General features: G+C 34.0%; 2 protein-coding genes across 2 annotated transcripts; both read left to right on the plus strand.

Moving 5' to 3' along the window:
• The first annotated feature begins 11,545 nt into the window (after positions 1 to 11,545).
• On the plus strand, positions 11,546 to 12,442 carry LOC141660999 (uncharacterized). Its single transcript, XM_074467980.1, has one exon. It carries the CDS (start codon positions 11,546 to 11,548, stop codon positions 12,440 to 12,442), a length of 897 nt encoding a protein of 298 aa, XP_074324081.1.
• An 8,108-nt stretch (positions 12,443 to 20,550) lies between these two features.
• On the plus strand, positions 20,551 to 24,038 carry LOC141659085 (inactive leucine-rich repeat receptor-like protein kinase CORYNE). Its single transcript, XM_074465817.1, has 3 exons — positions 20,551 to 20,736; positions 21,457 to 22,233; positions 23,289 to 24,038. The coding sequence occupies exons 2-3, from the start codon at positions 21,494 to 21,496 to the stop codon at positions 23,599 to 23,601; spliced, it is 1,053 nt and encodes a 350-aa protein (XP_074321918.1). The 5' UTR covers positions 20,551 to 20,736; positions 21,457 to 21,493; the 3' UTR covers positions 23,602 to 24,038.
• The last annotated feature ends 218 nt before the right edge of the window (positions 24,039 to 24,256 follow it).

Here is a 24,256-nt window from a genome sequence, read left to right on the forward strand (position 1 = left end):
ATACCCATTTGGTGTCAATTGGATTCTTTCCTTTAGGCTTGGGTACAAGCTTCCATACTTTATTTCTTTCAAATTGGTTTAGCTCCTCCTGCATAGCTAAAATCCAATCAGGATCCAACAAAGCTTCTTCTACCTTCTTTAGTTCTTTCTTAGATAGGAAGCTGCTATATAGACATTCTTCTTGAGTTGCTCTCCTTGTTTGAACTCTAGAAGACACATCACCAATGATGAGCTCAAAGGGGTGAACTTTTATCCATTTCCTTTGTTGAGGTAGATTGGCTCTAGATGAAGAGGCCTCATTGTTGTCTTGATGTGTGACTGAGTTTTGATTATTAGAAACTCCCCCCTGAGTTTGTGAATCTTTGATTTGAGAAAGGAGAATTTTTTATAAGTGATCTATTCTGACTTTTAGCTTCTTTTGAAGACCCGACGGATGGTGCACTTTGTGTTCCGACGGATGAGGCTGATTGTCTCCTGACGGATAAAGCAGATTGTCTCCCGACGGATGAAGCATTTTGCAACTCGACAGATGTTGAATTTTGTGCTTCATTAGTAGTATATTTTTCTTCATTACCCTTTGCCATTGTTTCCTGATCACTTTCATCATCACTGTCATCACTAACCATCTCCACATTATCAAATTTGAGACTCTCATAAGAATCTTGATCTTGTAGTCCTTCAATCTTTTTATCATCAAACACAAAATGTATTGATTCCATAACAATGTTGGTTCTTAGATTGTAGACTCTATATGCTTTTCCCACAGCATATCCAACAAAAATTCCTTCATCTTCTTTAGCATCATACTTCCCATTTTGATCAGTCTGATTTCTCAAGATATAACATTTGCAGCCAAATACATGAAGAAAATTTAGAGTTGGTTTCTTATTCTTGAACAATTGATATGGTGTCATGCACTTTGCTTGATTCACCAAAGAAATATTCTGAGTGTAGCAGGCAGTATTTATAGCTTCAGCCCAGAAATATGTTGGTAATTTTGATTCTTCAAGCATTGTCCTTGCAGCTTCAATAAGAGATCTGTTTTTCCTTTCTACCACTCCATTTTGTTGTAGAGTTCTTGCTGCAGAAAACTCATGCATTATCCAATTTTCTTCACAAAATGATCTTATCACAGAATTCTTGAACTCAGTTCCATTGTCACTCCTGATTCTTCTTACTTTGAAATCAGGATGATTGTTGACTTGCCTTATGTGATTGATGATGATTTCACTAGCCTCATCTTTAGACTTTAGGAAATATGTCCAAGAGAACTTTGAGAAATCATCTACAATTACTAGGCAAAATCATTTCCTAGAGATGGAAAACACATTGACTGGTCCAAATAAATCCATGTGTAGCAATTGCAAAGGTTCTTCAATTATTGAATCAAGCCTCTTTCTGAATGATGCTTTAATTTGCTTTCCCTTTTGGCAGGCATCACACAGTCCATCCTTAGAAAACTCCACTTGAGGAATGCCTCTAACCAGTTCTTTCTTGACAAGCTCATTCATGGTCTTGAAGTTTAGATAGGATAGCTTTTTGTGCCACAACCAACTTTCATCTTGACTTGCTTTACTGAGAAGGCAAGTAACAGATTATACATTTGATAAGTTGAAGTCAACTAGATACACATTTCCTCTTCTCACACCAGTAAGAACCACTTTGTTGCTTCTTTTGTTAGTCACAACACAGGCTTCTGAGTTGAAGGTTACTGAATTGCCCTAATCACAAAGTTGGCTGATACTCAGCAAATTATGCTTGAGACCAACCACTAGGGCAACCTCCTCAATGATGATATTGTCTTTTGAAATCAAGCCATATCCCACAGTATAACCCTTGCTGTCATCTCCAAAAGTAATACTTAGGTCAGCTCTCTCCTTGAACAACCACTATACAGGTACCAAAGATTCTTTCTGTTTCCCTGCACACATCAAAACCAAATCAATTTGATTTTGGTACCTAAGTTTCCTTGGGTCCTGCCTTGTTAGCTTTCTTCTTTTATTTCTTAGGTTTGATCTCATTTGACTTGGGGATATCTGATTCATCCTTAGTCATCTGAGTTGGACCTTTGAAATCAGTTATTAAAACAGAATTATCATGCACATTTTGATTAACAGGAAAAGGCATGCTATTTGCAAATATGTTATTCCAGTAATGCATGCTAAATGGCATTTGAGGCATACTAAATGCAGCATAATAAGGATTAGGTGCAAATGGCATATTAGCAAATTGTGCATTCATATTCTGAGCAGACATAGCATTCATAGGCATAGAATGCATGGCATTCATGTTGGGAAAAGAAGATGGTACAGATATAGGAGTAGGCATGGCAAGTTTGCAATAAACAGATAAATGATTAATACTACCACACTTAACACGGATTTTTCTTGGAACATACTTATCAGGTGTGTCGTTGTTATGTTTGTTAATCCCTACTTTCCCATTTCTATTATTTTTCTTTTTAGTTTCTATTTTAACCTCAATCTTTTCTAATTTGTCATTTAATTGCTTGATGGACAGATGACCAACATTCACTTTCTTCTCCTTCTTCACTTGACTTGATTATCCTAGAACAAAGTTTTTGGAAACTGGTCCATATTTTTCATTTAACTTGGCAAGTTTGGCTTTGCTCACAGGTTTGCTCACAGCCGACGGATGAGGATTTATGTCACTCGATGGATAATCCTTTTGATTATCCGACAGATGACTCTCATCATCCGTCGAGTCTGCATCTGTTAGCAATCCTTCAACCAAATTGGATTCCAGCTTCTCCTTACTCTTTTTCCAGGTTGCATCACAAAAGGACTCAATACCTTGAACTTTAGTGATTTGTGCATGGACATCTCTAGATGATTTCCATGCTTTAATCACTTCATGTTCTCGTTCAAGCTGCTTCTTCAAAATCTCCTCTTTCTTCAAGGACTCATTTAATTCATCCTTAGCAATCTTACATTCAATTCTCAATTTTTCAAATTCAATAAACTGAGACTCTAGCACATTATTCCTCTCACTTAAAAACAGATTGTTTTCTTTGATTTTAGCATTTTCCTTAGTGAGGGATTTAAGTGTAACACGCAAATGATATAATTCTGTATACATGTCATTAATTGCATCATTACACTCAGCTTTAGATAAATATGCTAGGTTAGTGGTGATTACCTGATTACTTGAAGAATTTGTTTCTATTTCATCAGACTTGGCCATTAAGGCTAGATTGACATAGCTGACATCTTCATCTTCATCCAAACCATCAGCTGCCAAGTCATTTTCTTATGTAATGAAAGCCCTTTCCTTTTTCTTGAGCAACTCAAAATACTTCTGTTTATAATCAACACGCTCAAACTTCTTTTTACTGGAATCTAACTTCCTACACTCACGGGAAAAATGCCCTGCCAAGCCACATTTGAAACACTTGAATTTGGATTTATCCACCATGTTTCTATTTGGATTGGCTGCTCCAAAGTTTTTTTTGAACTTGATCTTGGAAAATCTTCTGGAAAGGAATGCTAAATGCTCATCAATATCATCCATGTCATCTTGGCTCAAATTGTCTTCATTTTCAGCTACCAGTCCTTTACCCTTATTCTCACAGGCCTTTGAAGTAGATTCAACAGCTTCTACCTTCATCTCTTTCTCTAATTCAGCAACCAGTGCTATGGACCCTCCTTTCTTCCTTCCTTTCTCCATCCTCTCATCTTGCTCTATTTCAAGCTCATAAGTTTTCAGGATGCCATGCAGTCTCTCCAAAGTAAACTCCTTGTAATCTTGAGAGTTTCTCAATGAGACTGTCATTGGTTTCCATTCCTTTGGAAGAGATCTATGGAACTTGAGATTGGAGTCTTTTGTCTGATAGACTCTTCCATTCAACTTCAGAGCATTTAGTAGTTTTTGAAACCTACTAAAAATGTCAGTGAGAGACTCACTATCTTCACAATGAAAGTGCTCATATTGCTGAATTAGCAGCTGTATTTTATTCTCCCTTACTTGCTCAGTACCATCACATATAATCTGAATTGTGTCCCAAACCTCCTTGGCTGTTTTGCAGTTAATGATGTTATCAAACATATCACCATCAACTCCATTGAACAATATATTCATGGCCTTCTTGTCTTTCCTGACTTGCTCAATATCAGGATCTGACCATTCATGCCCAGGCTTGGGAACAGATGGTTCATTCCCTGTTGCAGCTCTCATTGGTACATGAGGACCTCTCTCTATGCAATCCATATAGGCCTCATCTTGAGAAAGGAGATGTAGGTGCATCTTCACCTTCCAGTGGTGATAATTGTCTTTGTCCAGAAATGGAATCTTAACTCCAACATCCTTCTTGTTCATCTTGTTATTTGTTGTGATCTTTAAACTCTTTTTACTTCAAGAGCTTGCTCTGATACCAATTATTATTCCCTAACAATACAACAAGAATTACAGAAGGGGGGTTGAATGTAATTCTGGCTTCTTTTTGAGATTTATGAAAAATGGTTCTAACTCAATTTATATCCAACTGTTTGATTTGCAAAGTGTGGAATAAAGAGTTAAGTAAATCAAACACAAAGTAATAAAAACTCAGGTCTTTAAAACTTTCTGGTGGATTTGAATGTATCAACCAGAGATATATATATCGAGTGAGAACCCTGTGAAGCTTGAATAGCTCACAGTTGCTTACAAATATGAACAACTAAACTTACAGAGAAATGCTACAGGATTCAGCTTACAAATGTTTCTCTAAGAATGTATTTGCTTAGTCTTGTTAGTTGTTCTACTTGCTACACTTGGTTTATATATCACCAAGTTTACATAATAATAAGAAAAGATAATAAAACAAAACCTATCAAGTCTAACTCCATGCTGCTTCACTACTCTATTCCAGCATCTTTGAATATCTTCATAATAGCATGGAAATGGTAATGCTTCTTTGTTCTCAAAACCCTTCTAAACAGGTTGCCACATTCCTTTTACAAACACTCGACGCATGTGACTGTGTTGTCACTGTCAACAGATATTTGAATTGAACTTCCGTCGGGTACATGCTTATTATCCGTCGGGTAGCCTTGTTGATCATCCGTCGGGTAGCTTTGTTGATCATCCGTCGAGTAGCCATTTATCACTTGACTCCATTTCATTTGTGCAAAATTACAAGACATCTTATATTTACATTTAATCATTCTATTCTACTAGCAGTCTACATGATTCATAAGCTAATACAGAATCTATACAAGTTGTTTGCAGAAATGTGCTACAGTACTTATTGTTATATAAGCTACTCACCCGGTGGATATCAATTAGTCATCCGTCGGGACTATATTGAATCATCCGTCGGGACTATAATTGATCATCCATCGGGTGCTACAAAGTCACTAAGTTAAACTTACTAAGGTGTTTTTTTGGCTTATCATCAAGTACACAACATATTCCTAATAGGCGTCTAGCGAGGAGGATGGATGCGATGCATGACATTCATAGTCGGTTTGCACGTGATCTCACCCATGCACTAGGACTGCATTCAGAGCCACATATGTTGACATCCAGAAGCCAGTATTTGGTGAGGATTCCATGTATCCACCTCCAGACACGCCTGACACTCCACCCATTGAGGGTGATGATCCCGATTCGGAGTAGATATGCCTGATTCCTTACTATTACCTTCACTGAGGACAGCGAATCTTTTAAGTTTGGGGTAGTAGTTGAAGGAATATGTTTTGTGTGAGTCACATATAGTTTGCATGTTCATGATAGTTTAGTGCATATAGTTGCATATTTTTCCATGTAGTTTTATTTTATTTTATTTTATAGTTTGTTAATATAGTTTCATGCATTTGCATTATAACATGATCCCTTAGATGATTTTTCCGACCGACTTGTGATATTGATGAGAGTGTGGTGATGTCGTATTTAGTGATGTTAAGTCTTGTCGAATTGATTTGCATGCTAGAGACAATTGTATTTCACTAAGTCTTATAGGTTGCTTGAATGCTAGATCATGGCCATGGTTTGTTTATTTATCGAGATTTAATCGCTGGTTTATATTTAGAATTTAGGATATTCTCTTAATGATAAATTAAAATGGATTTTTAAATTTGGAGAAAATTGGATTTCATTGCTAGTTTTTGTGGCTCGGTGTCAAATGGCTAGTAGCCGACTCATATTTATATGAGTAGTCTAGGGTTTAGCGAGATGGAGCGAAACGCACTCATTCAGAAAATTATGAAAAAAAAAGAAAAAGAGAAAAAGGGAAAAAAAGAGAAAAGAAAAAAATAATAATAAATGTTATGTATAATTGATCACGAGTGGGCTCTTTAGTACTCGAGTTATTAAGTTCTTAGGGGATTTTGTGCCTAGTGACCTAAGGCTTTCATAGTCTGGGATTTGCTAACCTAATGCTCGTTACATGGGTACTATTGTATAAGTCTTTTGTGGACCACACTCATTGCACTGTCAAGTAAGCATACTTGCTGTTTTGTTGAGAATAAAAGCATGAATTCATATAAAACTTTAAAATAAGAATTGAAGTGTTATAAGTTATTTTGAGTCTAGCTTTTATTCTATTTATAACCTTGCGATTGTTTTGATGCGTAGTAAGTCATGATTATTGATCTAGTTGTGCTAGTATATCTGTAAGTAGTTTTACACACGCACGTCTCTGGTTTCTAGGTTGATTTGTGAGGTTTGATTGATTTTTATGCGAATAACTGCATTTGTTGAGATGTTGCTTATTGATTGGTTTAGTTATTCTATTGGAGATCGCTGCATTCATTTAGTTGCATTCATGTATTTTTATTTCTTGTTCTTTGAGTCTATTTATGCTTGAGGACAAGCATTGATTCAAGTTTGGGGGCATGTTGAGTGGCATTTATGACACTTTATTACGCTCCGTAAAGCTTTGAATTGGTGTATTTATACTCAAGTTGTTGGTGTTTTTACGTGTTTTTGTAGTATTTTTGTATTGCAGGCATTTTCCAGGTAATCAGGTAAATTAGCATGGTTGTAGTGCTAATTTAGTGTTTGGATGGTGTTGGAATAAAGGCTCATGAAAAGACCGGCTCAAATCAGCAAGAAGAAGAAAAGAATTCAGAATTTTATTCAGGAGGACGGCGCACCCGCGCTGGTCAAGCGCGCGGCCGCGCCAGATCGGGGTAGCAGAATTGGGTTTCTATTAGGATTTTGAGAGTTTGAAGCCCTAGTCAATTCTACAGCATATATATACATAAATAAAGACGTTTTGCATAAGGAGAGACGTGCAAAGCTAAGGAAAAGGAGTAAAAAAGACCTGAGAGCACAATTCAAACAAGGCAAAGAAGATCTAGTTTATTCTTGTGATTCTTTGTTTAAGTTGTAACGTTGGATGCTAGTTTTCTTATTCTTGAACCTTTACTTGTATTTCGTACTTGGTTTTATTAAGTATAAAGACTACATTTATTATACCATGCTTTCGTCGGAACCCACGTTGATAATGAGGCCGATTACGGGCTAATCGCTACCGTGGGGTTCTAGCGGATTTATTTATGGATTTCTTTAGTTAATTTTTTTCGATGCCTTAGTGTGTGGTGATTGTATGATAACCTAGTATTGGTTGTGCTTATTCATCTTATGAGCGTTGCGAACTTATAAGATAGTGTGTTAATTCTTAATGAAGTGAAAGTGAATTTAAGGATTTAGAACTTGCCATGTTAGCATAGGTTCATGTGTTATTGTTATGCATGATTCGTAGGTAATTTTAATCATCTTACTTGCCCTATGTAATCATGATAGATAACTTCTGCACTAAACCGTTATGTTGTCAAATTTTATAGACATATAGGGTCTCAATATAATTGGTGTCTATTCATCTTCTGTCTCTTTTATGGATATCTGGTATTGTGGTACTCGTACAACGAAAGTTGGCGTTTATCAGTTTCGTGTTATCTGATTAGTGTCATCGCCATTACATGCTAAGGTTAAGAACGAAAAGGCTATTGAATGAAATACTTAATGAAGTTAGAATCACATGTTTGTGTTATATATTATTCAACTATCTTTACTCTATTTAGTTAATGTTCTTTAGTATAATTCTCATTAGTTAATCATAGTATAATAAAAACTCAATTTGTTATTCGTCTTAGCATTGAATAATAGCCATATCATTGTTGCATAAGTGCATAAATCACAAGGTTAATCTAAAACAGACCCTGTAGGAATGAACTAGAATAATTCTATATTATTTGCGAACACGTATACTTGCATGAATTTTAGCGCGTGTTAGCGACTAACAGTAGTTAAGGATTATATGTTATGTGTGAGTCGCATATAATTTTCATATTCATGATAGTTTAGTTCATATAGTTGCATATTTTCCATGTAGCAGTTTTTTTATTTTTATAGTTTGTTGCATATAGTTCATGCATTTGCATTATAACATGCTCCCTTAGATGATTTTTCCGATTAATTTATGATATTGATGTTAGTGTGGTGATGTCGTATTTAGGAGTGTTAAGTCTTATTGAGTTAATTTGCATTCTAGAAGCAATAAAGTTCACTAAGTCTTATAGGTTGCTTGAGTGCTAGATCATGATCATGTTTTGTTATTTGTTGAGGTTTAATTTCATGTTTATATTTAGAATTTAGGATATTCTCTTAATGATAAAATAACATAGATATTTAAAAATTGGAGAAATTTTTTTTTGGATTTCATTGCTAGTTATTGTGGATAGGTGTCAAATGGCTAGTAGCCGGCTCATTTTATATGTGTAGTCTAGGGTTGAACGAGATGGAGTGAAACGCACTTGTTCAGAAATTGTTGAAAAAAAAAAGAGAAAAAAATGTGTTATGCATAATTGATCACGAGTGGGCTCTTTAACTCGAGTTATTAAGTTTTTAGGGGACTTTGTGCCTAGTGACCTAAGGCTTTTCTGGGGGTGTGTTAAGTGGCATTTATGTCCACTTAGAATGCTCTATAAAGGCTTGAATTAATGTTTTGTACTCGAGTTATTTGTGTATTTGATGTGTTTTTGTAGTGTTTTTGCATTTCAGGAATATATAAAAGAATCAGGAGATATAACACTGTTTTGGTGCTAAATTGGTGTTAGGATGGTGCTCAGGAAGATTTCCTGAAGATTGCCAACTCAAACCAGCCAAGAAAATAAGAAAATAAAGATTTTCTAGAAGATCAGCGCGCCCGCGCTGTGGAAGTTCGCAGCCGCGCCGAAGATGCAGAATTGCAGCGCGCCCGCGCTGATGAAGCACGCGGCCGTGCCAGGTCAATTTCCGGGAATCCTGTTTCTACTACAATTCTGATTTCTGGGATTCTAATCTGCATGGGCTGCTATATAATGATAATTTAAGGTCGTTTTTCAACAAGGAGACATAACAGAGCTTAAGAAGATATCGACGAGAAGACCTGTAACATAATTCAACGAAGGCGAAGAAGACCTAGTTTATTCTTGTGATTCTTTATTCTAAGTTGTAATCTTGGATGCTCGTTTCTTGTTTGTTGAACCTTTACTCTGGTTACGTACTTGGTTTATTAATTTATTCAGTATAAAGACTATGTGTATTATACCATGCTTTAATCGGAACCCACGTTGATGATGAGTCCGATTATGGGCTAATCGTTATCGTGGGGTTCAGCGGATTTACTTATGGATTTCTTTAGTTAATCTTGTTTCGATACCTTAGTGTGTGGTGATTGTATGATAACCTAGTATTGGTTGTGCTTATTCATCTTATGAGCGTTGCGAACTTATAAGATATCGTGTTAATCTCTATTGAAGCGACAGTAAATTTAGAGGTTTAGAACTGGCCATGCTAGCATAGGTTCATGTATTTGTTATACATGATTCATAGGTAATTTTAACCATCTTACTTGCCCTATGTAATCAGGATAGATAACTTGTGCTTTAAACCGTTATGTTGTCAAATTCTATAGACATAAAGGGTCTCAATATAATTGGTGTCTATTCAAATTCTATCTCTTTTGTGGATGTCTGGTAGTAGGGTATTCGTACAACGAAAGTTGGCGTTCACTAGTTTCGTGTTATCTGATTAGTATCATCACCATTGCAGGCTAAGGTTGAGAAAAAAAGGCTATTGAATGAAGTAGTAATGAAGTTAAAATCCCATATTTGTGTCATATAGTTAATCACCCCTTTCAATCTCTTAGTTAATGTTCTTTAGTATAATCTCTTAGTTAATCGTAGTTACAAACAATCTCAATTTGTTATTCATCTTAGCATTGAATAATAACCATACCATTGTTGCATAAGTGCCTTGATTGAATTTAACCTAAACCAGTCTCTGTGGGAATGAACTAGAAATAATTCTATATTACTTGCGATCGCGTATACTTGCGTGAATATTAGCGCGTGTTTTCGTCCTAACAATAATTTTGAAATGCTACAGAATTTTAAAGTTGGGATATTCCAGTTGGTTGAGATGGAGTGGGAATACTTGTTGGCGACACGGTACACTCTAAAAATTCAAACACAATAAGGGTCAAATTATGAGAGGTATGTCTCTTTTTTACCAAATTTATATAACATCACGTATGATCAATGCCACACATCTTTCAAAAGTCTTAATTGATTAGGAAAAACCAAACCAATACCATTTCAAACAATTTTATTATAAACTTCACAACTATAACTGACAACACATATATAATTCTTTAAATCACAAACTGAATTAAATTTTAAAAATTGTTCTTCGTGTAGTTATTAACAAACATATGGGGAATTATAAAAATAATTAATTTAAATTGCATAAGATCCAAAAACATGTAACAAAAATAAGTTTGTGTAATTAGCAAACCAAAATGTGATGAGCATGAAAGATTGCGATTTTCGTTCTCGTTGGCAACCAAAGGGCGATATCGTTGAAAAATAGAGGGCTTCTAGAGTTGTCTGTGTTCATTTATTGTCTCCGACCAATATGCTATTTTGGTTCACCTTGCCTTTTTTTAAATCTAAAAACCACATTATAAATATGGTATACCTATTATGCTGTATCAGAATTATAGAACTGATCAAGGACATACTAGTTTGGGGTGGAAGAAGGAGTAGGAAGATGAACCGGAACTATTGCAGAAACGCGAAAATTGTTAATAAATCAGTTGGTCTAAAACAATATATCAATCAAATGATCTGGAAAAAATATAAATAGCTTATATTCAGAATGACAGCTGTTACAGATGTTAGTTAGAAGAATTAGATATAGCATCTTGTATGTAATGTTTTAGCAGATTAGTATAAATACCCTTGTAACATACTTGCTTCATGATTAAGTTTTTCAATATATTCAGATCTATTCTAGTTTAGTTCCTCTATCATGTCTTCTTCATTTCTTCATCATAATACATAGTTTTACATACTTTTATGTTTATCATAAACGTAATATGGTATCAGAGCATAGAGATTCAAAGCACGAATTGCAGAATCGAGATGTTCTTGTTGTTTTCACATCTTTTTTAGCTACAAATCAGGTTTAATCTTCTTTTTCTCATATTCATCATGTTTTTGTGTACGGATTGTGTGTTTTTGGAGTTGTAAAATCTTCAATTAGGTCAAAATTCGTGAGAATGAGATCTACACATCATACTAAAAAGATTAGTTACGCAAATATATTGACGAATAGTACTAATACTCATGGCCAAACCTCTACTGATCAAGCTGATACTTCTATTACTTCTACTCCACCTAAACATACTACTTCTGGTGAAATCTCAATTGAGTCTAATCTTCATCCATTATTTTTACAAAACATAGATCATCCTGGCTTAATTTTGATATCAAAAAAGTTGACTGGCACAGAGAATTTTGGTCCCTGTAAAAGATTAATTTCTATTGCTTTATCAGCTAAGAACAAATTAGGTATTGTTACTGGTACCGTTTCTAAGCCAGATGATGATTCTCCTCTTAAGGCTCACTGGGATAGGGTAAATGACATGGTAATCAGTTGGATTCTAAATACAATTTCTGATGAGATTAGTAATGGCATGGATTTTGTTAATTCTGCTCAAGAAGTTTGGGAAGAGTTACATGAACAATTTTCTAGTGTCAATGGACATCGAGTTTATCAAGTCTTAAAGGACATTCATACTTTTGATCAAGGTAACAAATCTGTTGAGTTGTATTATCATAAGTTGAAGAACCTTCGGGATGAATACATTGCCTTGGAACCTATTGTTGCTTGTAAATGTAAGTGCACTTGTGGAGCACATAAATTTCAGGAAGATAGGGAGCAGAGAAAAAGGCTGATTCAGTTCCTTATGGGGCTACATGAGTCTTATGCAGCAGCAAGAGGTCAGATTCTTATGATGGATCCTCTTCCATCTGTGACTCGAGCTTTTTCTCTTATCAAGCAAGATGAGAAGCAGAAACAAGGATATATGCCTCCACCTTCATTCAGTGCTTCTGTTAAGTCTGATCAACCAAATCAGTCCAAACCAGCTTTAGGTCCTCCTGACAATGGATAAACTTTCAATAGGCCTTATAATCCTAAATCAGGACTCAAATGTTCCTACTGTAATAAGGAAGGTCATCTCAGGGAGCAGTGTTTCAAGTTGATTGGTTATCCAAAGAATAGAGGAAGGGGAAGATTTGTATCTAATGCTCAGAATCAAGCTTTTCAACCTTCTCCACATATTAGTTTTAGACCATTTCCTGTTACACAAGGAGGTACACAAGGTGTTATACAAGGAGCTATGCAAGCTGGTGTGCAGCCTATGAGAGATCAGACTTTCAATGCTTCTCAGAATTCATCTTTTGAGCAATTACAACAACAAATGGCTAACATGAATCTTATGATGCAACAGATGATGGCAAATAAATCTCAGTATCCCACTGTTTCTTCTTCAAATTCTGATGATAAGAATGTGACTATGGCAGGTATGGTTTATTGTTTCACTGCCTCCATTTCTCCTGATACAAATAGTATGTGGATCATAGATACTGGTGCTTCCAGCCATATGTTCTGTAATAAAAATCTTTTCTCTAATATCACACTTCTTCAATCATTTTTCCATGTTGCTTTACCAAATAAATAATTAATTTTGGTAAAATATACTGGAAATGTTGTTATTAATTCACACATTACATTGACTGATGTGCTTTTTGTTCCTGAATTTTCTTGCAACATGTTGTCAATTTCTAAACTAACACAAGATTTTCCTGCTTGTGTTGTGTTTTTCTCTCAATCTCAATGTCTATTTCAGGACTAGAGCCATCAGATTACTCTAGCTACTGGTAGAGAACAGAATGGTCTCTATTACTTTCAATCTGTGGACACTTCTTCTTCAGTTCCAAGTGTATCACCCGTTTGTTAATCAAATACTGTTTTACCTTCAGTTTTTGTAAGCAATACTTCTGTCATGCCAATATATAAGTTATGGCATTTAAGGCTGGGACATGCTTCTCCTCATGTTATAAAACATATTCCTGATATAAAGTATGATATTACTTGTACTGCAGATTGTCATGTTTGTCCTCTATCTAAACAATGCAGGCTTCCATTTTTTAAATTTAGTCATTCTCATGCTACTACTGCGTTTTCCTTAGTACATATGGATCTTTGGGGTCCTTATCATGTTCAAACTACTACTGGTTGCAGATATTTTTTAACCTTAGTAGATGACCATTCAAGGACTACTTGGGGTTTTCTGATGCCAACTAAACAACATATGTTTCAGATTTTTAGAACATTTGTTGCTCATGTTAAAAACCATTTTAATACTGATATTCAGTCCATCAGAACTGATAATGGGACATAGTTTTTTAACTCTCAATTTTCCACTTTTCTCTCTGATTTGGGAATCACTCATCAATCTTCTTGTCCTTACACTCCTCAGCAAAACTCTAGAGTTGAAAGGAAACACAAACACATACTTGAAATAGCTAGGGGCTTGAGGTTTCAATCTGGTTTATCACCAACTTACTGGGGTGAGTGTGTTTTACAGCTATTTACCTTATAAATAGGTTTTCAAATCCAGTTCTTTCTTATAAAACTCCTTTTGAAGTTTTATATAAATCCGAACCTGATTATAATTTCCTTAAGGCTTTTGGATGTCTGTTCAATGCATCAATTCATGACACAGATAAGCTTGCTCCTAGAGCTGTTAAATCTATTTTTGTTGGTTATCCTCATGCTCAGAAAGGTTATAAGTTGTTCAATCTTAATAATCATTCCTTTTTTGTTAGCAGACATGTGGTCTTTCATGAAAATATTTTCCCTTATTTTCAGAAATCCATGACTGTTTCTTCTTCTAAAGCAAAACCAGACCCTTATTCTTTTCTTGATTGGATCTCTGTTATTCCTTCTGATTCATCTGTTTCACCCAACCATTCTCCTGTTACTTCACGAAATCACTTATATATTGCTTCATCTTCACCATCTACAACTTCAGGTATTCCTTTTGATCTTTCTTTAGAAGATACTTCTCATATTGGTGTTTCTCCTGATTCCACATCTCATAGTAATATTACTGACAATGTTGTTGTACCACCTTTACCACCTAGACAATCTTCTAGACAAATAAATAGACCTGGTTGGTGGAAAGATTATGTAGTTACCCATGTTTCTCAAAATCCTAATACCTCATCTTCTGTTAACCAAACTTTAGTTCCCTATAAACATTCAACTTCTTTTTTTATACCCTCAAGTCTTTACAGCCATTGTTCAATCTGTTTATGAACTAAAACACTTTTATCAGGAAATTCATGATCCTAAATGGATTGAGGCAATGCAAAAAGAATTGTCAGCTCTAGAACTGAATAATACATGGGTTTGTACACCTTTATCAGCTAGAAAAAAGGCTATTGGATGTAGATGGGTATATAAAATCAAATATCATGCTAATGGGCAAATAGAGAGGTATAAAGCCAGACTTGTGGCTAAAGGGTAGACTCAAACAGCAGGAATTGATTATCATGATACTTTCTCACCTGTAGTTAAGATGGTTATTGTGAGATGTTTGTTGGCTATTACTGCAGCTCGAAATTAGGTAGTTGAACAACTGGATGTGAATAATGCTTTTTTGCATTGAGAATTTAAAGAAGAGGTTTATATGCAATTTCCTTTGGGATATTTCAGTAATGTTACTACTAAAACTTTGGTGTGTAAGCTTATCAAGTCAATTTATGGGTTGAAACAAGCATCTAGAGAATGGTTTTATAAATTGATTGTTTATTTGATAGATGCTGGATATAAACAGTCTCTTTCTGATTATTCTCTTTTTACTTACAATAAAGATTCTGTTTTCATTGTTGTAGTCATTTATGTAGATGACATATTGATCACAGGAAGTAGTCTTGTACATATTGATGCTTTGAAAGCACTTCTGGACAACAAGTTTGGTATTAAAAATCTAGGGGGAATTAAATACTATCTAGGTCTTGAAGTATCTAGAAATGATCAGGGGATCTTGGTTACTCATCAAAAGTTTATTGTTGATCTTCTTAAAGCAGCCGATGTTATGGATTGTAAACCCCTATCAGTGCCCTTAGATCCACATTTAAAACTATATGATGATAACAAATCTGGGGAATTAATTGATGATCCCACCAGTTATAGAGCTTGGGTTGGTAAATTACTTTATCTCATTTTTTGCAGACCTGACATATCCTTTTCAGTGCATTTGTTGAGTCAGTTTATGCATGCTCCTAGAGTTAAACATGTGCAAGCAGCCATCAGAGTTCTTAGATACCTCAAATATACTATGGGGGCATGGTTTACTGTTTCCATAAGATAATTCTTTAGAATTGAAAATGTTTAGTGACAGTGATTGGGGAGGAAATCCTAATGATAGGAGATCTGTTGGTGGATACTGTTTGTTCTTAGGACCTGTTGTTGTTTCATGGCGATCAAAAAAACAACATGTTACTTCAAGGAGCTCAGCAGAAGCGGAGTACAGAGCCCTTGCAGATGCTTCATGTGAAGTACTTTAGATTTTTAATTTGCTAAAGGAATTTCTTTTGGTACCTTCAGGACCTTTGCCTATTTACTGTGATAACAAAGCAGCAATAATAACATGTTACTTCAAGGAGCTCAGCAGAAGCAGAGTACAGAGCCCTTGCAGATGCTTCATGTGAAGTACTTTGGATTTTTAATTTGCTAAAGGAATTTCTTTTGGTACCTTCAGGACCTTTGCCTATTTACTGTGATAACAAAGCAGCAATAGATCTAACTGCAAATCCTGTATATCATGCTCAAACTAAACATGTTGAGCTTGATTATCATTTTATCTGTGAGAAGATTCATTATGGATTGATTACGGTGCATAAAGTTCATACTAAAGACAATGTTGCTGATATCTTAACAAAAGAACTTGGCAAGATGCTGCATTGGTTTTTCTTGTCCAAATTGGGACTTTGTTCCTCTCTGTCTCCAATCTGTGGAGGGGATATCTCAGTATCATCGAAAGGAAGGGCTGATGATAATATAGAATCAATACATATGGCTTCTATTAAGAGAGAATTGCCACATAAGCTCATGATAGGATATAAATAGCTTATATTCAGAATGACAGTTGTTACAGTTGTTAGTTAGAAGAATTAGATATAACATCTTGTATGTAATGTTTTAGCAGATTAGTATAAATACCCTTGTAACATAGTTGCTTCATGATTAAGTTTTTCAATATATTCATATCTATTCTAGATTAATTCCTCTATCATGTCTTCTTCATTTTTTCATCATAATACATAGTTTTACATACTTTTCTCTTCATCATAAACGTAATAATAGTGATTTTCATGATTGAGAAAAAATGATTAAGGACATACTGATTTGTATGTATGGTTAGAAAAACAATGAATTAAAATTTTAAAATTATGTGAAGTATGATGTATCACGAAGGTAGTTATCTTGGTAGTTATTGAAATTTAAAAACGGGGTTATCTCTTGAATTGGATAGTCCGATAATTGTAATTGTTAACGGTATATTTATGTTATTTTCCGATGGATAAATGATATATTTATTTGTGTATATGAGCATGAGTATTTGTGGTATGATTACAATGTTGTTGCGATTATTTGTTTTAATTACAATTATTAACAGTATATGCATGTCGTTGCCCGGTGGATTGAGTACGTATTTGTTTGAATATATATGAGTTATTTTTTGGATGTGGTGATATTTGGGTTGAACGTATTCTTGAAAATTTGACTGAAATAATATAGGTCAGAAGTGGTATTTCTTGTTGTCCACTGCTGATGGCAATCCATGTGGGTTGTTTTAAAAATGTTTGTGGTATTTCTAGTTGTCCACTGCTAAAGATGATCCATGGGGGTTTCTGTAAAAGTGTTTGTGCTTATTTGAGAATACTGCAAAATGTAGTAGTTTGTACATTTATAATTTTATTTTTGATTGTTATTTGAATATTTATTCTTGACCTCAATAACTTTTCACATCTCTTATTCAATATTAACAAATACATAGTTCTGAACATGTTAGGCTTCTTCTGGTTTCATTTGATACAAAAACATTACTAAAATTATCTGCTTTAGTCGTTGTCATTCTTTCAAGTTGTGATGTGTAAAGTCGCAATTAAACATCAATATAAACCAACACGATCATATGTTTAATGAAGGCTATAAGCCAAAAATTATATGTGTGTCTGTATTCATTTTCTACCATACATTTCAAAGAAAATAACACATGAGAAATAGAATGGAATATAACTCACTTTGGACGATTAAAGAAAATAAGAACAAGATAACTTGGAGGTCGATTACTTATACATAACACAATCTTTAGCCGGTGTGATGCACGGACATTCTCTGAATATGTATAAAATATTGATTTGTTCATAATTATTCAATTTGTTTGTATGTTAAATGTGAATAAAAATATTTTATGTATTTGATGTGTTAAAAATGAGATTGATTAGTGATACAACACTTAGTGTCAATACAAGTTTGAATTGTAATTATATATATATATACACATGAAAGTTCCTTAATCTTTGTCTAAATTCGAATTTATTTGTACCATAAAAATATAATAGTTAAATTGACAATAATATATATAATTTATCTAATTAGATGCATAAATAGTTCAATGCACATATGTATGCTCGATATGTAGTTTTTCAGTTGACATCTAACTCATATGTTATTAATTATCAAATTTATAATATGAATACGTGAATTATAAATGTTAATATTTAGAATTTTAAATATCACTGAAATATCAAAAAGTAATTAATTTGAATTAGGTTTATGTTTGATATGTTTCTCACGTATAAGTATTGGATGATATATTATTATGAATAATATTATTGACAAAATATATGTATATATGGACTTATTACTCAAACATAAATCTAAATCAAAATAAGTAGTTTTTGATATATATTTCGGTGATATTTAAAAATATAAATATTAATGGTGCATTAATTAAAAGAATAAATGTGAAATAAATATCATTAAATTATGAACGGACATGAAAATATGTATAATTCGTTGATTTTTTTAGATTATTTTATATGTTTATATTATAATTGCAGTTATATTATTTTTTGTGTCAAAAATGTGATTGATGAGTAAAAATTAGAAGCTCGATCGAGTATTCAATTCGAGTATTCGCTTTTAAAATGCTAGTCTGATTCGAATAAGTACATATACATGTGTGTGTGTGTATCTCTATGTATATATGAATATGTATATGTGTATACTAATCATGTAAAATTAATAAATTTTAACAAATGATTATTTAGTTAAATAAATTTTGCATTTACGTTAATGTATATATAAAGTACACAATAGTGAAGGATATTAATGATGCGTCAATTAATATATATTAATTATGAGCAACAAATATTATATAAGTATTAATAGTCAACTAATAAATATTAATTGTGAGAATAAATATAAAATAAATTTTATATAGATATTAAGTAGGGGCATAATAGTCATATAAATTAATTTACTCAACAAACTCGCTTGTTGTTGTATTATATAAACATATATAGTAGTTAATAGATTAATTAGCTATTAAGTATGTTTTAATAAAAAATAGTTATTAATACGTAGAGAATTAAATATCTTATAATAATGGAGGTGTTAATACGGAATAAATAGGATGGGGTTAAAATGTCTTTTTACATCTTAGGGGGTATAAAAGTCATTTTACTTGATTAAATTGTCTCATTGAAACCCCCACTTGCTCTATTATATATATAATAGATGTAAATTCTTTTTAGTCTTGCTCAAGATAATAATTTATAAGTATTTACAAATTTGAACCTTTTACACATTTTTTTCCCGGGTAAACTTTTGCTAATTTTTTTTTCAATTTTTTAGAAATAATACACATATAAATACATGCATACATCTAAAAATTGTGCCCTATAAAATTTCGCACACCCCTCAGGCCGTGTCCATTAAAGTTACAGTTGTATTATTTTTTCAAATATTTATATATTATTATTTTAATGTGTTTATACTAATTCACATACATATTAATTCAATTGGACGCGAAATGAATAAAATTATATTAATTTCAAAATTAATAAATTTATTAAATTAAAAAAATATTACACTTAAACGAGGAAAATGAAAAAAAAACTTGTTTAATATATTTTTGTTAAATAATTATTATATATAAGTGAAAATTAAAAAATATAATTAAAAATTACTTAATATATACTCCTTCCGTACCATTGAGAACTATACATTTGATCTGGGCACAGAAGTTAAGAAAAAGTGGAATGTTGAGAGAAAAAGTAAGAAAAATGGGTAAAGTGGTGGGGTCAATCAATATTTAATATATAAAATTAGTATAGTGGAAGAAAGTAGTGGAGGTAAGTGGTGTAGTTAATTTTATATTATAATTTTTTTACTATTTTTGGTATGTTTGAAATGTTTACAATTGAATGTGACATCCCGAAAAGTAAAGTGTATAAAAATGAACGGGACATAGCGAGTATATAATAACATTCAATCAACAAACTAACGAATATATAAAACATAAAAGATAATATTTTATTATTAAAAAGATTTAGGCCGGTGAATAGTGTATTATTCACCGACCTAAATCTGAACCATTGTTGAGTAGATTTGGACCGAAATCGGTCCAATTTTAGGCCAATAACAACATCTCCAACCCTATATTGCCTACATGGCGGGAAAATATAGCTATCCAATAGAAAAATGTCGCTCCAACCATCAAGTCTTGTTAGCTATAATTATAACTATCATGTTTGGTCTTCCAAATTTGTTGAAACATGGATGAAATATAGATATCTTCTAAAACACATCCAAACTCATCATTTCTTCATTTTCTTTTCATAATAATAATAAAATATTATTTTTAAAGTATAGCTAACCATTATAACTAACACGGTTGGGATACAAGATAACCATTAATTTATATTATTTTAACTAAACATTTTAGTTATCTCCGTTGAAGATGTCCTAAACCACTCTTGGAAATGGGTAGAAAAGGGTGAGGACAGAGGTGAAGGGCGAGGAGAAGTGTCAGATTGTGGACCCCACAGTGTCTGCACAAAGGCGGGAGGTCGAACCCAAAAGGAAAGCAAAGGGGAAAGCAATAGTCTAATCTCTACCCCCACGACATTACATTATATGTACACGTAGAGTCAGTCATACGTACACACCCTACATACTTACCAATTGACAAAACTCTTTTAGTTTTCTCATTTCTTTTCATTTTCCCGTTTCTCTACTTCCTACTACGCTTCATTGAGTTTCTAAACACACAGAGATGGAGAGGTGTTAAAGCAAATTCCAGGGGCACAGTACAATACAAAGGTCTCTATCTCTCTTTCTCTCTCTCCCCCCTTCATGTAGTATACATGTATAGTCTTGAATATAGCAAGTGGAAATGACGCAATATATGTTTTGTACTACATTAACATTCCCAAGAATGAGTATTAGACTATAAATAGCTTTATATAAACTCATTTATACTTCTTCTTTTTTTACATTTATTTTAGTTTCTCATTTATTAAATCACAACATACAAAGCCCTAACTGGGTTCTCTATCTCTTTCTGTTTGTCTGTTGTTATGTCATGTGTGTGCACATGTATGTATGTAAGTCTATCAAGTAGATACTATTATTATTCATCCCATTTTGCTTCTAAAACCCCAAACCCCCCTTGTTTGCCATAAGCTAGTAGTGTAGCAATCTCCTCTAATTCACTTTAAAAAAAAAAACTCTAGTGTATTTTCTGTCCTTTTCAACTCTTTAACACTTGTAACTTGTTTATATGTAAATTTATCCTCCTCTCTTTTTAGTTCATTGGTAGAGTGTTTTATGGATTCTTTTCAACATATTACAACTTGTTTTTGTGTTGGTCTCATCAGCTCAGCTGCCTTTATGTAATGCCTACTAAACTGCTTCATTTCTACCTTAAGTTATTAAGTGATGTCTATAATTTGAGCTATCTGCTCTACATATCTTGATTTACCTTCCTTGTAGTTGTACCCTGTCTTTTTGTTGTTCACTCTTTGTATTTGCTTATTCAAGACTCGTGTGCAAGGGCGGGGGAGCATTATTATCCGCCATGGACAGGCGTCAAAGGATAATCCTCAGCATTCTGTTTGGGGTCATAACAGGATTTGTTTGCGCCATTCTTTTTGCTTGCTTGCTCCGTTGCTTTATTCGATATATCAATAGGACACCAATTCTAAAAGGCCCAGTTGTGTTTTCCCCTAAAATCACTCCCAAGAGTCTACAATCTGCCTTGGCTAATGAAAATCACTTGCTTGGCTCCAGTCCCAATGGCAGCTACTACAGAACTGTTCTTGACAATGGCCTCAACATTGCCGTCAAGAGGCTTCAGCCCTTTTCTAATGCTCACACTAATTGTAATGGCCCTCCTTTTAAGGATGTTCACACCAAGAGAAAGATACAGCAGGAGCTTCAACTACTTGCTACCCTAAGGCATCGCAATTTGATGAGCCTACGTGCTTATGTTCGTGAATCTGATAATAGATTTTCTCTTGTTTATGATTATGTGCCCACTGGGAGCCTTAGGGATGCCATGAACAAGGTGAGGGAAAATCAGTTGAACCTCAACTGGGATGCCCGTCTTCGAATTGCTGTTGGGATTGTTAAGGGGCTTCAGTATCTTCATTTTACTTGTATTCCTAAGATTATGCACTACAACTTGAAGCCTTCAAATGTGATGTTAAATGCGGAGTTTGAACCGAGAATGGCAGATTGTGGACTGGCCAAACTCATGCCTAATACAGATGGAGTTGCATCACCATATAATGCTCCTGAATGTTTGCAGAACTGCAGGTACTCACTCTCAAAATTTAGATGGTTTAAAGACCTTGTGCAATAAAACTTTCAACTGGTATAGTGAGATCTTGATATGAAATTGTTTTTTAAAAAAAAACAGGGGAGGGATGTATGCCTTGTCTTGAAGTTGATGTGCCAAAAATATATTGTTTGAAGCATGTATATTTGCTCCTCTTCAGCCTTTATATATGCAAATTTTTTAATAGAATTAATGGCATGTTATTGTGGGCTCCCTTTGAACAAAAACTTGCTCCAAATGACTCTTTAGTGGAATCGGATGATAGGATTGAGGTTTTACTATTCTAATAGAGCTGCAGTTAGTTGGTGGTGGTGAGATGCTGCAATGGACTCTCTTTGAACAAAATTTTGTTACAAATGAGTTGTGGCATGGGAGCATAAGATTGAGATTTTCTCATTATAATAGAACTGCAATTAGCTGGTGGAGGTGAGATGCTGCTGCATGTGTCATCATATGAAGGAAAAATGACAAGTACCATATGCTCATTGGAGTATGTAAATGTGCAAGGCTTTCCTAACTACCTTTGATATTACTTCTATCTTCTCTTGTTCTAGTATCTAGTTACCCTTTCATTTATGTCATAAACTATTGTTTATTGGTCGACATGTTTTATGATTTCAAGCAAATTATCATGAATTGATAGAACCAAACCGTGACCTAAGTTTCATTGGTTTACTTTCTGCACTGATTGGAGATATAATTTGTGCTACTTATATGATTGGTGTGCATAAAGGCCTATGCAATGCACAATTTTTGTGTAGTCATCAAAGCCTCACTTACTTGGCTTAGCTTATTTTCCTATTATAAGTTTGGGATACCGAGCACATTAGGACACCTTGAGAAGCAAGTGTCACACAAAAGGGTGGGATAGAGATGCTTGTATTGTATGTATCTGATAGATTAATCTGTTTTTGTTTGCTCTTGATTTTCTAAAGTTCTCTGCAAGATTTTCTACTTTGTTGTCATTTGACATGCTTTTATTTTACTAAATTAAGGGTTCTTGACAATATATTTCTTATCATTTCGTTTGCAGTAGGTACAGTGATAAGAGTGATATCTTTAGCTTCGGGGTTATATTAGGCGTTCTTCTAACAGGTAGAGATCCGTTGGATCCTTCCTTTGAGGAAATATCAACTGGAGGAAATCTGGGAAGGTGGCTTCATCAAGTTCAAGAAGCCGGGGAAGCTCGGGAAGCACTAGATAAAAGTATAATTGGGGAAGAGGTAGAGGAAGATGAGATGCTAATGGCACTAAGAATTGCCGTTGTCTGCCAATCTGATTTGCCTGCAGATCGTCCTTCTAGTGATGAGCTTGTTCCAATGCTTACCCAACTGCACAGTTTCTGACAAAGTTAGGCTATTCCTTCAACTGACCAGAAAATGTAAAAAAAACAATGAGTTAATCATCCTTCATATTTTGCAAAGGTGGTGGCCAAAGGTTTCGGTTGTTCTCGTGGCTCCCATATGCAGTTGTATAAAAACCTGCTTGGGTTTGCCGTGGAAGCAACCGAAAATGGTTCGGCAGTTCAACAGGGAGCAGCGTACATTTCCGGATGCTGATGTAAGAATAAGTGATGGTTTTAATTGCTACAAGTTCGTGGCCCTGTTTGTGGTAGTCATTTTAATAGTCAGCAATTTCTTATATGTATTTCTAATCTAATGTGTCTGATGATGAATGTTATGTGGAAAGTGGTTATAGGAGTGTAGATGGAGAACATTTTTAATTAAAAATTTTGTGTTTTCTGTAAACTTGAAAAGCATATCAAGGGCCATGGGAAAAGAAAGCTTTGTTTGTTGTCATGATGGGTGGGGTTTGTGTATTATTGTACTTTAAAAGCAGTCCCTTTTGTGTTAATATAATAAAAAAACGAAACGAACGAGTCATTTTGTTGTACCATATGGGGTTGGGGGGCGGTGGATGTGGAAGAGAAGAAAATGCAGTGAGATTTGTACTCCGTTGCAGAACTAAACCAGGGGTAATATATATAGAGTCAAGTTTCAT

This window comes from Apium graveolens, chromosome 5, assembly GCF_009905375.1.
Source record: "Apium graveolens cultivar Ventura chromosome 5, ASM990537v1, whole genome shotgun sequence".
NCBI lineage: Eukaryota > Viridiplantae > Streptophyta > Magnoliopsida > Apiales > Apiaceae > Apium > Apium graveolens.

What these genes read in the sequence shown, in the direction of transcription:
- LOC141660999 (XM_074467980.1), top strand. Translation starts at nt 11,546, where the DNA reads ATGAGATCTACACATCATACTAAAAAGATTAGTTACGCAAATATATTG.
- LOC141659085 (XM_074465817.1), top strand. Translation starts at nt 21,494, where the DNA reads ATGGACAGGCGTCAAAGGATAATCCTCAGCATTCTGTTTGGGGTCATA. An exon ending in GAATGTTTGCAGAACTGCAG is followed by an intron (nt 22,234 to 23,288) that starts GTACTCACTCTC and finishes TTTCGTTTGCAG; the next exon opens with TAGGTACAGTGATAAGAGTG.